Source organism: Sturnira hondurensis, unplaced genomic scaffold, assembly GCF_014824575.4.
Source record: "Sturnira hondurensis isolate 20B ecotype Veracruz unplaced genomic scaffold, ASM1482457v3 Scaffold0000648, whole genome shotgun sequence".
Lineage (NCBI taxonomy): Eukaryota > Metazoa > Chordata > Mammalia > Chiroptera > Phyllostomidae > Sturnira > Sturnira hondurensis.
The window spans coordinates 4,904,067-4,921,962 of NW_028073279.1; the positions used below are offsets into that span (position 1 = coordinate 4,904,067).

Sequence of the window (17,896 nt, forward strand, 5' to 3'; positions counted from 1 at the left end):
TTCTTTTTGTGTATATGCCAACATATATCTTGTGCTAGAAATATTTTATGGGAATTACAATTTTTAATATTTTCGTCTCTTCTATATAAAGGCATATACAACATTGAGGCAGTGTTTCTGATGGAGAGCAGAATTTGTAAAGAGCGTGTGTGTGCTTCCGTGCTTCTGAAATCATATGAAATCCACTTGGAGAAGAAACTTATGTGGTTAAAAAAAAAACAAAAACAAAAACAAAACTGCACCAATGCACAGCCAGAGGCTGACAATTAAAACTAATACATAACCACATGAACATCATATTTATATAGTGAACAATTTTAAGGGTGATCAGTGCTAACATATAGTATAATACATTTGGCACTAATATTTGCCATTGGTCCAGCAATTGGCAAAATTTGTTTCTATGTATAAATTTATTTTTGAACATTAGGTCTGGCTAGACGTATCTTCACTATTTATAAAAAATATTTAGACAGTAAGCTCACGTTGAATAACTAGGTCTACTGTGTTCTGGAAACTCTTCAGTAGTAATACAGCTTTCTCATGTTCCATATGTACAAAACTATGTCCATTTGCCTGTAAACATGCAAATAAAACAGGGCAATCAATGCAAGATACTTGTTTGTCACTACATCATCATTTCTAATCATGCGATTCAAAGGAGTATTGAGCAACCAAAAGTTATCAGTTTAAAAATTCACAGTAGGATTGCAACTATGGAAACAACTAATTAATCTCACCCAGCTTCAACTTAGCTTTTTTAATTCAACCAATACTTATCAAGCACCTAGTATGTCCTACCTAGGACTGTCCTAGTGTGTCCTTAGTCACTGTGCTAACTCTAGAGATACACTGGTGAAAAACAGATGCACTTGAAATACAGCAGTTCAGTTCTGTTGTTGTTCTGACTTGTGTTGCTTTTGCAGGAACTTAGTTGAGACAGTCCTTAAGTGTCCCAAAGACCACTGTCTTCTTACAAATCACTGATACAAACTCACCGGCATGGTTAAATATTTAAGTCGCGCAAAACATGACTGGACATTGATAGTATAGTTATATCTTATTCTGACTCATTTGAAAGGTCTTAGTCTGTATACTTTTATGTTAAAGACATCATTTTTATTTCCCACATTGCTAAATGCAAGTACATTCATTATGTACAACCAGTGGTTCTCAATCCTATCCAATGCAGCTAAGTGATCGATCCATCCCTCAGGGAGAGAGCACACTGACATTAGGAACAGTGGACATGCCTGCTGCCTTTTAGGTAAGAGCCTCAAACGATGCAAATGAGGGCCAAGGTAAAACACAGCCTTCCCCGTAGCCTGAGCCTCAGCTGATTTGGAAGAGTCAGCCCAATTGGCTGCTTGGCAAAGTGCAGGTAATAGAGCCAGTTAATTGGTTGGGCTTTTCAATTTTCAGTTTAAAGATACTAATTTGGGGCACTCATTTCCCTTGAGATTTTCCCTTTTTTATGCTTCTGAAAATATAATTAATATTTCAAATGACCACTCAGGCTACTTCACTACATTGGCTTTTTTGAAGTTAGAACAGCAGCGTACCTCTAGCAATCCTGAATAATCTTTGTAACTTAGGCAAACATTGCTTATTTATATTTTATCACTAGTTCTTTAAAGTTGGTTGGCTAATGATGTGATAAAGATGGCCCCAAAATATTGATTTTTTAAAACTATACTACATCTACGAATAAGGAAAATACCAGGAAACAAAAATGCAAATGCATGGAACCCTGTATACAAATTTATTTTAAGTGAAAGAATCTGTTTCTCTATCTCTATGTTCTTTAATAAGAATTACTTAATAAAAATGCCCATTAAAGTTGGCAACTGGCTGTTTCAGTGGCAGGAAGTAGTAGCTGAGAAAAACTCCAGGAGTGTTAACCACACAACTGGGTTTCATTTGACATTACTTTGATCAGACGGTGATGTGAAAAAGAGAGTATCATATGGTACATGCGGCTTTTTTACTCTTACTTTTACTTTTTTACTCCTGTTTCTGACATCAGGAAAGTAGCAAAACTTGGGTGAAATACACAGGGTGAACCAAAAGTAGGTTTACAATTGTTGGTATGAAAAATAATACAATAAGTAATAAATAATCATGCCCATAACTGTAAAGCTCCTTTTTCCTAAGCCTATGTTTATCCCACTATACTTTTAAAGGTTATACAAACTACCTGAATGCCTTAAATCTGACCTAGAGTCATGCCTTAATTTTGAAATTAAAATTTAACTTCAATAATGGAATTCTTGAATATCAGATCTTAAAAAACCTTGGGAGTACTCTGACTTATCTATCTGCAAACTCAAAACCTAGAATTCCAATGAACTCAACACTCCCTGAGAACTTTCAGGGGCTTGTTCAAAATTTAAATATCTCTCTGTTCCAGGGTAAGGAAAGTTCTGATGTTCAGAGGCCATGAATAGTGTACTGCCCACCATCAATGGTCTGGCTATGGTTTTAGGAACTACTGGTCTCAAAATAACATTGGTATTAGGGCATAAATGGTCCAAAGTCCTGAGGGCAAATTAATCATAGCTGTTCGTTTTGAATGCTATTTTGATCAAACAGTCTTCAAAGGATAGTCTACTTCCACCATGTCGAATTTTTCACTCTTTTTCCATCAAAAAGGTCAATTGTATCTGTGCCCCAGGCATTGTGCCAGGTACTGGGGATAGAAAGCAAGAAAGATGAAACAGGGAGACTATCTCCAGAGGTGTCCCTCCACAAGGGGACATAGGCTGTGGATGTAATGAAAAAAAAATGCAGAAAATGCATTACACGTAGTAAGCTCTCAGCAAGCACATGCCAAATTAAAGGAACGTCAGAAGAGGTAAATGAAGTACTAGGGTAGCTCAGCAGAAGGAAAAGAAGAGGAAAAATTTCCAAAGAACCTGTTTCTCTGAGGCATTTAACCAAAGAGTTCCATGGTACTCAACATCCGGCAAATGTGATTAGCAAGAGATCACTAGTCCTTGTCTTGGTTCAAGCCTGGAGTCTCCTTCAGCCCTAGACATGGGAACGGGTGGATATTTCAAGTATATTCTGCAACTGCCCATGCAGCAAAGAGAGTTTTAAGGCGATGTATATAATCATTTCTGTGAGAATTAAAAAATAATAATACCTGTGAGTTTAGACCCTAGACTTTAGCAGAAGAAGCAACCGTAACAATAAGCTAATGTGGAGGGTAAGTGAACTCACAGGTCCTTTTCTTCAAAAGGAAGAGAGAAAGCCCCAAGTACAGGAAACATTCAGGCAGAGCTCTCGTGGAAAGATAGAGAGAGTGAGAGGAAGAGAGAGCCAGGGGTGAGAGTTGGAGTGGGGATCCCACCCAGAGACTGGCTTGCTTGCCAACACCTTCCAACCACGGCTTTTATTATTGTTTCTCTCGATACACCACTGAAATAATAAGACTACAATTGCTTCAGTGATTTGAACTGACATTTCCTTGATCATGATAAAATAATGAACACTAACATCGTTATAATTGTTACGATGTCACCCCCTAACATAATCCTGTTCTTTAAGTGGTTGCAAAGCTGTATTTCAGATTCCTACCTGAATTAATTTATTTCAAAAATACTAGTAGAAATAATATTTAGTGCTAAATTAGAAGAGCTGATTTACAGAGGAGCTGAATTTCTCACTCTTGTGGTTTTAACTCTAGCTTGAGTTGTACCCCCTTGTGAGCCTTCTCTCTCAAAAGGAGAATATCTGCTTGGGCAGTGCCAGGAAAGTTGAGAGGAAATTGATTCAAAAGGAGGAAACTTTTAGGGTAGAATCTGTAAATTCGGCACTTGATTAAACAAAGGAATAAGAAACAAACAACATCAAATTGTGATGCCCTGAGCAGAAAATGGAAACCCTGGCAGAACAGGGAAGCTTGGTTGGGAAGAAGATGGAGGTTGCTGTACTGGCGATGCATGCCACCAAAATGTTGATCATAGATTTAGAAGTAAGAGGTTGGAGCTCAGAAGGAGGTCTGAGTGGCAGAATTAGCCACAGAGGTAAGGTTGCATTGAAGCTTGGTATTAACCACATGAAATGCTGAGAGATTTATCAGAAAATAAATTTAAAGAGAGCATGTGAAAGAAGGGAAATCTGACTAGTGGAGCAGGGACAGGTCCAGGCAGCACTGGACACAGAGCAGAATGCAAAGGTAGTGTTTGCTATTGACCTGGACACCCAGGAAAATCAGTCTGACGTGAGGGAGGAGTGGTGAAACAGGTCCTAATAGCTTCTGAAGGATGGCAGAAATCTGGCTGTAGCCTGGTGGCCTAACTAAAGGACCAGGATACTTATGGGGACCAATGCATTGAAGGGAGGTAATGGGAAACCTGAGTTCCTAAGAAATCCAGGCAGGTGGAGAGCCACCAAGAGTCATTCCGAAGGGGATCAAGTACAGTGCTCATAAAGACAGCAGGAAATCCTAGAGAACCAAGTACTTTCTAGTGGACCCAGTTTGACCCAACCCTCTGTACCACTGAGGAAAGAGTGGGGAAAAGGCATACCCAGGTCAATTCTGGCCTTGAAACTGAGTCTGTTTCCAGTGAACCAGGCTTCAAGATGTCCAGAACCACAGTTGAGGTTTCAATTCAAGGCGAGAGAGACCCTTTGTATAAGTTAGCTTTTACGATAACTTTACAGCCTCAGTTTTTAGTTTTAATGCTTTGTAAGTAGACATGAAGGTTGGAAACACAAACATAGAGCTGATTTCCCAGAAGGAAATATGCAGATTGGTAAATTAGATCACTGAGTCAGATAAACACGGGGACTCTATCTGTAATTCCAGTGCCCCAGAAATGTTCTGGCTCTAAGCCAGCAGGTTGGTGAACCTCAGGAGGCCTGTTTAAAAGACCACAACTAGATACTACCTGAGAATGTTTTCAAAACAATAGGATGCTGAAAGATCAGAAAGCCTATCATTTTAGAAAGATATGAAATGTGAAATAAATGGATATATGTCACATGCATAGGACAGGGCCTGGCACACTACCCAATCAATCAATAAACATTAACTCCCACTATTAATATTAACTCACTATTGCTTTCTTGAAATTAAGAAATATGATTTTCATTAAGCCCTGAGAATAGAAGAACAAAGTGTCAGAGAAAGGAACTTTTGTTTCTTGTTTAATTAAGCCTAACTTTTTTTAAACGATGAAAATGTAAAGATCAGGACTTCGGGCCAAGATGGAGGTGTAGGTGGAAACAGTGTGCCTCCTCTCACAACCTAGTTTAAAGACAACAAAGTGTTAGTAACAAAAACACAACCAAAACAGACAGAAAATTCAACCGTATGAAAGTCCGACAACAGCAAACCAGTCATCCAGACCAGTAAGAAGGGCGGAGTCAGCGTCTGGCAGAGCAGGGTAGAGGCAGGAAAAAGTGGCCAAACTGACCCAGGAGCACAGGCTGTGGTTGGTGGATCCCAGGCTCAATCCCAGGTGCGGGGTGGAAACAGGCGGACCCAGTGAGGGTGCAAGGCAGCTGGCTGACCACGCTCACACATTCACACTGAGACAAAGTAGGCAAAGGAGTGAGCAGTGAGACAGACTGTGTAACCCAGGGCCCCAGTGCTGGGAATTAAAGCCTAAAAGGACCAATTGAAAAAACTTTCGGGGTCGAGGTGCCAGGAGAAGCTCCTAGGCTCACAGAGAGTTTGTTGGAGAGACCCACAGGATCCTGGAGGGTGCACAGGCCCACACACCTGGGAACTAGGGCCAAAAGGACCCAATTTGCTTGCAGAAAGTAGCAGAAGGGACTGAAATCTGAGAAAGAGTGTGTGGAACAAGCGCCATTGCCCCTCTTTGACTCTGCCCCCACATACAGCGTCATTACCCAGCAACTGGGTTACCCCTCCCTGGTGAATACCTAAGGCTCCACACTTCATACGTAACAGATGAAAACAGACCAAAACATTATCACTTAAGAAGAACAGCTCAAAGCCTCAGAGCCAATACTTCTAAACAACCAAGTGATAGCCAACCTATCAGATGCACAGTTCAAAATACTGGTGATCAGGATGCTCACAGAACTGGTTGATTTTAGTCACAAATTAGAGGAACAGATGAAGGCTACACTAAGTGAAATGAAGCGAAATGCACAGGAAACCAATAGTGATGGAAAGGAAACTGGGACTCAAATCAATGGAGTGGACCAGAAGGAAGAAAAAAGTGATCAAATAGAAAAGAAGGAAGAAACAAGAATTCAAAAAAAAAATGAGGAGAGGCTTAGGAACCTCCCAGACATCATTAAATGTTCCAGCATCTGAATTATAGGGGCACCAGAAGGGAAAAAGAAACAGCCACAAGTGGAAAACTTATTTGAACAAATAATAAAGGAGAACTTCCCCAGTCTGGCAAAGGACATAGACTTTCAGGAAGCTCAGAGAGTGCCAAAGAAGTTGGACCCAAGTAGGAACACACCAAGGCACATCATAATTACATTAGCCAAGATTAAAATGAAGGAGAGAATCCTAGAAGCAGCAAGAGATTAGGGGACAGTCACCTACAAAGGAGTGCCCATCAAACTGTCAGCTGATTTCTCAAAAGAGACCTTACAGGCAAGAAGGGGCTGGGAAGAAGTATTCCAAGTCATGAAAGGCAAGAACCTACATCCAAGATTGCTCTATCCAGCAAAACTTTCATTTAGAGTGGAAGGGCAGATAAAGTGCTTCTCAGATAAGATCAAATTCAAGGAGTTCATCATCACCAAGCCCTTATTATATGAAATGTTAAAGGGACTTATCTAAGAAAAAGAAGATAAAAAATATGAACAGTGAAAGGACAGCAAACTCACAGTTATTAACAACCACACCTAAAACAAAAGCAAACTAAGAGGAAAGCTGGATCAGGAGTGGAACCATAGAAATGGAGATCACATGGAGGGTTAGCAACAGGGGAGTGGGAGGAGGAGAATGGGGGAGAAGGTACAGAGAATAAGTAGCATAGATGGTGGGAAGAAAATAGACAGGGGGAGGGTGAAAGTAGTGTGGGAAATGTAGAAGCTAAAGAACTTATGACACATGGACATGAACTACAGAGGGGAATGTGGGGGGAAGGGGTGTGCAGAGTGGAGGGGAATGAAGAGGGGAAATAGGACAACTGTAATGGCAGAGTCAAAATATATTTAAAGAATAAAAATTAAAAAATTTAAAAATGCTTTAGGTCTATTAAGTGAATTCATTGTTTAACATTAATTCAGGTATTTTTTTCTTCTTTTAAAGGGGATCTGGGTTTTTTTTTAAAGATTTTATGTATTTATTTTTAGAGAGAGGGGAAGGGAAGGAGAGAGGGAGAGAAACATCAGTGTGTGGTTGCCTCTCACATGCCCCCTACTGGGGACCTGGTCCACAACCCAGGCATGTGCCCTGACTGGGAATTGAACTGGTAACCCTTCAGTTCGCAGGCTTGCACTCAATCCATTGAGTTACACCAGCAGGGGCCAAATTCAGCTATTTCTTGATATGGAATATTATGTTAGATTTGATTCCAGGGTAGGCAATGAGAGAGGAAGTTTGAAGAGGGGTTTGAATAGAAGAAAGAATCCTAGTTCTAGAGAACTTTCTTCTTCCATTCTTAAGACAGAAGAGTGAAGTGAATCTATATTGTTTGTTGAAATGAATGTGGGTGTCTGGCTTACATCTCGAACAGTTCAGACAGGGAATCAGAATTGTGTTACTGCATTTGTGTAGGACTTTCCAGTCAAAATGAAGACCAGAAAAATCACAATATTACAACCAGTAAAGGTTTGTGGTTGTTTCACATGTGTGGATAGAAGAGCTGAGGAAATAAAGGCTCATACCAGGCAATATTAACTGCAGAGTGTAAGTCCAATGATTATTGAAAAAAATGCATATACTTTACATTTATGCATTTGACATTTTGAATATATGTATAATAACANGTGAAGTGAATCTATATTGTTTGTTGAAATGAATGTGGGTGTCTGGCTTACATCTCGAACAGTTCAGACAGGGAATCAGAATTGTGTTACTGCATTTGTGTAGGACTTTCCAGTCAAAATGAAGACCAGAAAAATCACAATATTACAACCAGTAAAGGTTTGTGGTTGTTTCACATGTGTGGATAGAAGAGCTGAGGAAATAAAGGCTTATACCAGGCAATATTAACTGCAGAGTGTAAGTCCAATGATTATTGAAAAAATGCATATACTTTACATTTATGCATTTGACATTTTGAATATATGTATAATAACAATGCAAAAGAGTTGGAGAATACATGCTAAATTAATAAAATTTTAAAATATACTGTCACATTTGACTACATATATGTTTTATATAAACACAGTCTATCATGGATTGTAATACAATGTGTGTGATTTTGAGGAAATTGCAAGTAATAAAAAAATAAGAAGTAAATGAATGGCTTATTAAGTTGAAGTAAAGTTAATAAGAAAACAAACCAGGAAAGAAAAGATATTCTGAAAATTGTATCTTTTAAGAACATGTAATTAGTGGGTTTCTGGCTTTAGCTGATTTGAAATGTAAGGGAACACACGTGACTACAACAGTAACACTTTGTTATTTCTAGAAGACCTCCTTCTTTATTTTGACATCTGTGCTAAAAATGTGTTTTGGTTGCCCTTTTCCATGATTTAGACATGAAAAGATGGAGGGGTAATGAAAATAATATTTGTAATTCCAACAAAAAGCAGAGCTTTGCGATTACAGTTCATCAGTTTTCTTAAAACACTCTGAGTTTCTGGATTTCATCCTCTTGATTCTTCCTGGATTTATCTTTGATTTCCTTCTGGTCAATGTTTTGTTAAGTGAATAAATTATGGATGTTTATATTGCACATATTCTCTAGATGATGTTGTAATTCTCCTAGGAATTCTGTTCCATTCTTATTATTCAGAGCTGGAAACTTAAAAAGAGTCTCTGAGAAAGCTTGGCCACAGCACTGGTGACATTGGGCAATAAGGACAGAATGATTCTTTTTAGAATTCCAAAAAGATACGGTGTTAAAGACATGGACATGTGGTTTTTGTTTGATTTAAACTCACTAGCAAGGGGAAAACCATTTAAAGTGTCAGTACACATGTATTTTATACATTAGATATACATTAATGCATTTATAGCTCATACTCCAAATGCCTATCGCTCTTGAGATGAGGAAAAACTAAAAATATAGCCACCACATTGGACCTATAAGGGCAGACTTTCATGTTGTCTAATTCTGACAGCAAGGCACTATCAGAAACAGTGGGAGTCTTAGATAATTACAGTTATGTTTCATGTTAACTAGCTGGAATTAATTCTCATTTCAGAATTTTAACCTGGTGGAATATTCTCATTAAATATTGGGATATATTTAGGACTCAGCAAGCTGCATTATCAATACTACATTGATTTGATGGCAAGTCATTAAAAAATTTTCCCTTTCTATCAAAAATCTGAACTATAGATAGGCCTTAAAGTCTTAGAGAGTTCACATGAAAAATTTACATCGCACTTTTAAAATGTTAGAAAGTTTTAAGTTTTAGTGCATTTACTGTAGCATTAAAAAATCTTCATAGAATAAAACATGGTTAAGAATTTCTCTTCTGTTTTAAGTGCACATGAATAGAGCTTGAACGTTTTATGAATTCAGGCTGGAAAAAGACGCAGCAAGATAGCATAGACTCAATTGAAGACTTTGTGAATCGTTTGCATAGAAATTCATCTGTAGAACTGATAATAAAGATATGTACTTGTTTATTTGCACTGATTTTAGAATGGCTGTTTTCTTCTTATCAAACACATTGAATGAACATCTCTAACAAATGAATTCTCTACCTTTGTTTGCAAAGGAGACCCCAAGGAGCTATATTTTATTCTTTTTACTTTTGCCAGGAAAAGAATAACTGCAAAATCAGCCTCTCATTTTCAGAGGGCTCTTTGTTTTGGTGTCTGTTTTGGAGAAGAACTTGGTCTTAAAAGAAGACAGACTAGGAGTTCATTTTTATTAAGTGTGTGATAGCTCTTCCCTGTCACTCTTCCTCCTTCATTTTCTTCTCTTTGTGATTTTGGATGAGGCTCTGTAGAGGCAGGAACTTTGTTTTACTCCCCTTTACATTGTTCATGTTGCTTGATATGATACTTTGCACGTAGTGGGCACTTAACGTGTATTTTCCAAATATATAAATAGAAAATATGATGAGTATGATGCTATCAGTAACATTTACTACAGTAGCATCTGCATTGTATAATGGAAGAACTCCAATAAGTTATTTAATCTCTGTCAACAGTGGATATCTTGCAGGTTTGTTGCATGACATAATGAGAGAGCATAGATGATTTATTATTATTATTTTTATTTTTATTCTCAGCTGAGGATATTTTTTTGTTGTTTATAGAGAAATAGGAAGGGAGAGAGAGAAATTCTGATGTGAGGAAGAGCAGCAGTTGGTTGCTTCCTATATGTTCCCAGACTGGGGATTGAACTTGTAGCCTTTCTATTACAGGATGAAGCTCCAAACAACTGAGCCATATCAGCCAGGGCATTAATATTTTAATTATAGCCACATTATGGAAGTTAGAGACAGCCCAATGAACTTAACTCATCTTTACTGGTTTTCATGTTTTACTTAATAATTACCATATTATTTTTTGATTTGCAAAAAGTATAGTATTTCTCAACTTTTTTTTAGGAATTTGTGCTGAATTTCATAGATTACGAACAAAATGAAATGGATAAAGATATGCAGTGAAACTTTGGCATATAAAACCATATATATTACTTAAACTTAGTTTTTTGCTTGTCTTCTAATCAAACTATTAAAAAATCCTATTCCTCAAATGCATTATATTATTATAGGCAATAATTTACCTGAACATTAAGAGTCACATGACTACAGCACCCCCTCTTTCTGAGCCACCTTGCCACTTCCTCCTAACCTTCCTGTTAGTTTTGATTTTCAGCCACCAAATAAGATCAAATATAGAAAAGCGCTAACTTATTGAGACTGGTTGAGAATTGGGAAATTCTCTGGTGAGATTTCCAAACACCTTAAGTATATTCTTTAAAAGTCCCATACTTCATTTTAACAATAACAAAAAATTCTTACTCTTTACTTTTTATAGCTTTTGGGGAGAGAATTTTATTTTAAAAATTAAGAGAAATGAATGTACTCTAACCCATTCTTGACTCATAACGGTAATTAGGAGCTACAACACTCTGGAATAGAGCCTTGGGCCCAGTCAGTTGCTTCTGCAAGAAACATTTCCCAAAATGTATTTTGTGGACATGGTTATTTGAGGTTGTTAGTGAAGAGGGCTGCATGGTTAAATGTGTTGGGGGAATATATGTTTGTAAGATTTCTCAGGTTCCTAATAAGTTTATCACATTGTGAAATCCTGAAATGAGGCATAGAAACTTATTTGACTAAGGAAGTATTTTTTTTTTTAAGATATCTTAAGGGATGCCATTGTGAAACACTGTTCTGTCCAAGAAGCTCCCATCTGCTGTGCTGTTTGACTTTGTTTTTTGTTTATAATAAGGTTCTCCCTCTTCCTGGCCAGTGAAGTTGTCAGCTATGACGTCTTCCTCCTGGTAATGTGCCTGAACTCAGAGCCTTTCTCCTTGGTTGTCTGGAGAACTGACTGTGAAATAAAGTGAGCAAAAGACCTGAGATTGAGTGCATGGACTTAGTGGCATTAATTATGGCTTCTCAGAAATATTTTGTTTGTTTTCTGATTTGTGTTTTTGGTTCCTGATAGCTGAGATGGGTGAATAAATAAGCTTTAGCTAAGTAAGGTAATATACACTACCAATGAGGTGGTGTATATTTGTAATATAATTAGTAGCCAATCGCACCTATTGGTCATTAAAAGAGGCATTGAACTTCCCTTCAGAGAAGGAAGGTGTGATTCAGTGGTTGTACATGGACACAGCACTGTGTATCTGCACACGGCAGATCCCAACACCCACAGACATTTCATTTAGATCTCCGGGGGGTGGTCTACACTTCTCACATTCTTAGTCTTGAGAGCTACATCTCACTATCTCCTTCCCAACCCTATCCCCACTCCAGTCCATCTTCATGTTTGAATTCTCCAGTGCCATGAGAAACTTGAAAACTCCAGGGGTTTCTTCCTTCATGCCTGGGATCTCCCTCCCCAGTATTCTCTCCTTTGAATTTCATACTCATCAGTTCTGGCATAAGCCTCCTACCTCTGCTCCTCAAGACTGTTGCCATCTAGCCCACAGGTATTCCTTCTTCTACTCATTCTGCTTCTTTCCTCTTTGGTAAGCCTGGAGCAAATCCTGCTCCATCAAGAGGGACCTCTGTTCTCGATTCTCACCATACTCAGAGATTGAGTCATTCCCAGTGTTCCTTGGCACACAGGCCTTTCTCTCCCACTCATGCCCTAGTCACTGGAGGAGATGAGGGAAGGAGGGGGCAGCATCTTGGATTTGTGCTTATGAGTGACCCCCTCTCGGGGGCACCACAAGACACACCCTCTTAGGCTAATCAGTTCATTCTTTTAACACCGCTATAACACTTATGAGTGACATCACAAAATCAAGTACTTGATCCATTTTCTAATAGGACTGGATGCATTAATCTTGTCTTCCTGGTGTGAGCTCTCTGAAGGCACATGACTTCCCTTCATGAGACACTAATTAGGATGTGGAGTGGACTTGTCAGTGGTTGTGGAATGGAGCAGTGGTAACAGGCCTAGTGGCCATCAAACCCCATGATCTTGGCCTCATTATGATGTTCTGAGCCCAGCAACCTGCCAAGAACTGACTGAAAACTTGGTAGACTTGTTTGTTGTGAATAGTATCTTGAACTGTCTATGTGAATTATAGGGCCAAGGTTTTTTAAGACTAGGAAAAAAGGGAAATATCTAATTTGTTTGAGTTATCATCTCTTAGATTATCCTATTTTAGTATTTTACAAGTATAGCAATAGACCAGGAATACATTTGAGATTATAAATTTCAAAACTCTTAAAAATTATGGTAAGGCAGAAGAGAGTACAAAATTTTTGTATCATATTTATATACCTTATATTTGAAAAATCTGTTTTGATGACTGGTAATATCTAGATGACATTAATTATCTGGAAATTATTTGATTTCTCTTCTCCTGCCATAGTCAAGTCTTATTTGGGGAAAAGGATGTAGGTACGTGAAGAGGCTAGGGGTTGCCTACTGTGGTATAATAGAATATGATGTATTTGCCAGTGGGCTTTAGGCTATAAGTGTGAATTAGGTCAACTATCAAGTACAATATATATTTTAAGTCTATTAATCTCTTCAACAGAGTAACTATAATTAATAGATTTTCTGTAGTTAAATATATTTTGAATTGTAAAATGTATAATAAATTAGACTGAACTTTTTAGCATGAGAAAGAGCATTAGAAAAAAGAAACCAGGATGTTAAGCCAACATAATTGCCACTTCAAAAATGGTCAAGTATTAGCAAATTCACATGGTTCAGTCTAATAACATTTTTTTGTGATCTACGTGCTTTCACTTGTTCTTTCTGACCCATATATTGTAGTTCAACTTCACAGAAAGTGAGGCTATGAGGGGTCACTTCTCCAAGGATGCCGCTCTTTCCCTTTACCACGCTGTCTTAAAGCAAAATGGCTTACTCAACACAGGAAGTCATGTGAATATGCTCATTACTTATAGAGTATTTATTCTGGGAAGATGAATAGTAAAATGACAGAAAAATCATATGAATATGTTTTATTAGCTCAAAATGTTTTAATCAGCATTATGCTTTAATGCACACGTTTTCATGTGATTCCAAAACATGTTCGTAATTCTATAGCAGCAGAAGAACAATGTAGTAGGTAAAAAAGAGTCACAGTAAAAGAGATGACTCTTATCTAATAAGTTCTGAGTTTAGGGGCAAATTGGGAAAGGTATATATCTTTTGCTATTTATTATTTCTTTTGTTATTTGCTATTGTGTTAGATAAAACCCAGTAGACGTCCTTTAGGGGGCTCATTCATTGATTTTTTTTCCTTTTACCTTGTCTACCTTGTACATTGTCATTAAGGCTTGTAAATAAATTTGCTTCAGTGAGGACCTGTTTTAGTGATCTTGTAAACGACAGATATAACTCAGTGATATAAATCCATTCTTTCCCAGTATTCTTTAAACTAAGAACCAATAGTATTATAAATAGACAAAAATATAATTTTCCCTCTTAGCAGCTGATTTTGGCAATTATTTCAGGTTAGAATTAGTCATTCTTATTTCTTCCGGAAAGTATAATTGGCCACTTGTGCTTTTTAAGTAGAATGAATGAAACTGTAAATATAGTAATTTATCTGATTAAGGTCTATGTGCATTTTTCTTTTACTGAAAATGGACTTTGATTGAATTGTACTAGATCCAAATGAGCTGTGTAGTAAAAATAAAAATCTCCATTTTCAGTAGTCGCTTGTTTTTTTCTTTTTTTAATGACACGCTCTTTTTAAAAAAATTTATTTATTTATCGTTAGAAGGGAAGGGAAGGAGAGAAGGAGAGACATATCAATGTATGGTTGCCTCTCGTGCATCCCCTGCTGGGAACTGGCCCCTGCTGGGGACTAGCCTGCAACCCAAGCATGTGCCCTGACAGGGAATCGAACCACAATCTTTTGGTTCACAGGCCTGTGCTCAATCCACTGAGCTACACCAACCAGGGCTTCAGTAGTCACTTGTGAAGAGACATCCCCAGTGCAGCTTTTCTGCAGTGTTATTGGCTTTCTACTGATCAGGCTTTTGATTCCTTTCCACTTCTTGCGTTAGGACTTTATTCCTCTGAGCACTTCGCTGTTGTCATGTACCTCTCAGGGACTACAAACACTTAACCCTCATGGCCCCACATATAACTCTCTAGTGTCCATAGCCAGAAAAAAGAATTCTCACCTTGCAGCTGGTTCAATTCTCATTTCTCTCACATAGGATATCTCTATCCTTATCTCTGTCTCTCTATATTTTTAGATAAATGTAACATTTTTATATCCATTTGTATATATTTCTTTTCTGGGTCTGGAGAGAAAATTCTTTCTTTAGCCACCTCTGTCTTGAATGAAGGCAATGCCCCAAACTTGTCTCAAGCTATTGAAAGCTGTTCTACCCAGCCTGGCATCCTAATAGGTCAGAGATCTGAGATTAACCTGCTGCCATTTTTTTTTTAGCCTCTGAGATGCAAAATAATTTCTCTGAAATTCAGTAGAGAAGAAAACTATCCATTTCCTTTGCTAAACAGCAGCATTTACCAAATGTTATGGAGCTTTGCTGTTCACAGGTCTAGTTAGGAGATCCAAAAATAAAGAACTTTCAAAATAAAGCATTAAAAAAATTCTAGGATATTTTATGTGTCTTTTTGGTTTCCATGTTTTAACTCAAAAGACCAGTCACTGGTTTGCAGGCTTTCCACCTAGTGGAATGGGCTCAGACCTGCTGGACGACATTTCTGCCGAGAGACCACTCTGGGAAAGAGCACTCCTGGGTCTTTTCAGAGAATTGTCACTTCTGAAACTTGAGTTTTCATGATCTTGATAGTTAAAAATATTTCTGAGAATAAAGTGTTCAGACAAATATATACATATAGATGTTGGGTTGTATAGAGACTTTCTAGGACTTTCTGAGGTCAGAGTTCAATAAACAGGAGATAGATCTCAGAGCTGAGTTGAGTGGGGCTTCTCTATTTTTGTAACTGTGTTTGCATAGCCTGTGTGACTAGAAGGTTCCTTTCCCACACCTCCTCCTTTACAGTGTCCCTGAGTCTTCAGTAAATTATGTTGAACCATTTCTTAATTGTTCCAAATGATCAAATATCTGCAGTGTCAGATAGATCCACATAACGATATAGCAGGAAATTTCTGGGGTCATAAGTCAAAATACTGCATCGTAAATAGATGATACTTAATAGCCTTTCCTTGTGATACAGGAAATGATTAAGCACCTTGTATATGGGAAGTGAATTAAAAGAGAAGAAGGGCAAAGAAAGCAAAATGAGTGAGGTTATGCCAAGTAATTACTTTACTGTTTACTAGAGTGACCCTTTTCTGATATGCCCAGCTTGAAGTAAGCTTACTGTTGAAAAATTAAATATGGATGTCCCCCTTCTCTGAAGTCACATACATAACCGATTTGGGTACTTCATTTCTCTTGCATATACTTGATACTTGGGCATAGATTTTTATGTATATTAAGTTTTCTTTCATTACCAAATAAAATCATTCATTTAAACAAAAATGTGCAGAACAGATATTGTGTGTCAGGTACTGGGGATGCAGGACTCTAACAGACTGAACTAGCTTCTAACCTGTTTCTTAACCTCAGAACAATAAAAGTAAATAACAAATTCAAGAAGGCAGGGATAGGTGGGGTGGGGTGCTGGTGTGGTGAAAATGGAGAAAATTGTACTTGAACAACAATATAAAAAATTTAAGAACTTATTTAACTCAATGACTTGAATCACTTAATTCAAGTCATTCAACTTAATGCCACAGTTACATATTTGTTTCTTGTTAGCATTTGAATACGTTGCTTTTTCTCTATCTTACCTGAAGGATCTTATCGCCGGGCTGCAGCAGGTTGGATGCTGGTCCATCAGGTTGAACCCTAGTAACAAAGATACCCTATAGGTCAGAAGTAACAGAGGTTAGGATGCTATTATCAAGAATTAGGCCTACTTACAAACTTTTCATTCATACAGAATACAGTAAAAACAATGAAAAACAAGTTATACATGTAAACTTCAATTTTATTATAGTACCTTGAGCAAGGCCCCAACTCTCAAGTCAATTTTAAGAAAAACAACATCTTGCATAAAAAATTGCATCTTACCTTTAAAGTATACTTATGGTTTATAAATTAATTTCATTGCACATTCTTTTTTTTTTTAAGATTTTATTTATTTATTTATCTTTAGAGGAGAAGGAGAGAGGGAGAGAAACATCAATGTATGGTTGCCTGTTGTGAGTCCCCTGCTGGTAGTTAGCCTGCAAGGAACCGGCATGCAACCCAGGCATGTGTCCTGACTGGGAATCGAACCGCGATCCTCTGGTTCGCAGGCCCACACTCAATCCACTGAGCTACGCCAGCCAGGGCTCATTGCACATTCTTAATTTGTTTCTTTAATCATTTGAAATATGGCATTAACTCGTATTTGTTATGGTTAATATGATATTAACCAAACTGTCAAGTTACTCTGCACTGAAAATGTCTCCTATTTGATATATTGTACATTCAATGTGCACTTAAAAAACTTCACTAGAATTACATATGAATACTGGTTTATTTTAATGAATGTTACTTTGTATGTTATTGAGAATTTGAATATATAATGCATATAAACAAATTAAACCTAAAAAAGCTTCAACATGAACTTTAAATATAAAGTGTATGTCCAGATAGTTATAAAACCCCAGATTGATTAATTTGGTTTATAAAAGAGTCAAGTAAATTTCTTTGATTATACATATAAAAGAAAACACATTTATTGAATGTCTATTACACACTAGGCCTTGATTGATGGCTAGTGTAATAGAGATATACAAAACATAGCTTCTGGCTTCAGTGAGCTCACAATATAGTGGACGAAAAGTCAAGAAAACCACCAATTACAAAACAGTATGACAAGTGTATGACACAATTATAATAGATCATCAAAACAGTGCACCCAGCTTATCTGTAGTTTGATGGGGCTTCTAAGAAGAGGAGATACCCGGGAGCTGACTCATGAAGGACAAATAGAAGGCATCCACAAGGATAAAGGGAAGGGCGTTCCTGATAGCAGGGGTGACACATACAAGAGTGGAAGTGCCTGCTACACCCAGGAAAGCGCAAATAGTTCCACTGTGACTGGCATGGTGGTAGAAGGAAGGGTGTCAATGCGTGGAGTTGGGAG

General features: G+C 37.6%; 1 protein-coding gene across 1 annotated transcript in view; it reads right to left on the minus strand.

Moving 5' to 3' along the window:
- The window catches only part of LRRC7 (leucine rich repeat containing 7), a 307,638-nt gene continuing 289,742 nt past the window's right edge, over positions 1–17,896 (minus strand). Inside the window, exons 24-25 of the mRNA XM_037043945.1 lie at positions 16,551–16,625; positions 1–576 (exon numbers count right to left, since the gene is read on the minus strand). Of these exons, the coding sequence (XP_036899840.1) occupies positions 469–576; positions 16,551–16,625 (183 nt within the window). The 3' untranslated portion in view covers positions 1–468. The remainder of the gene's footprint in view (positions 577–16,550; positions 16,626–17,896) is intronic.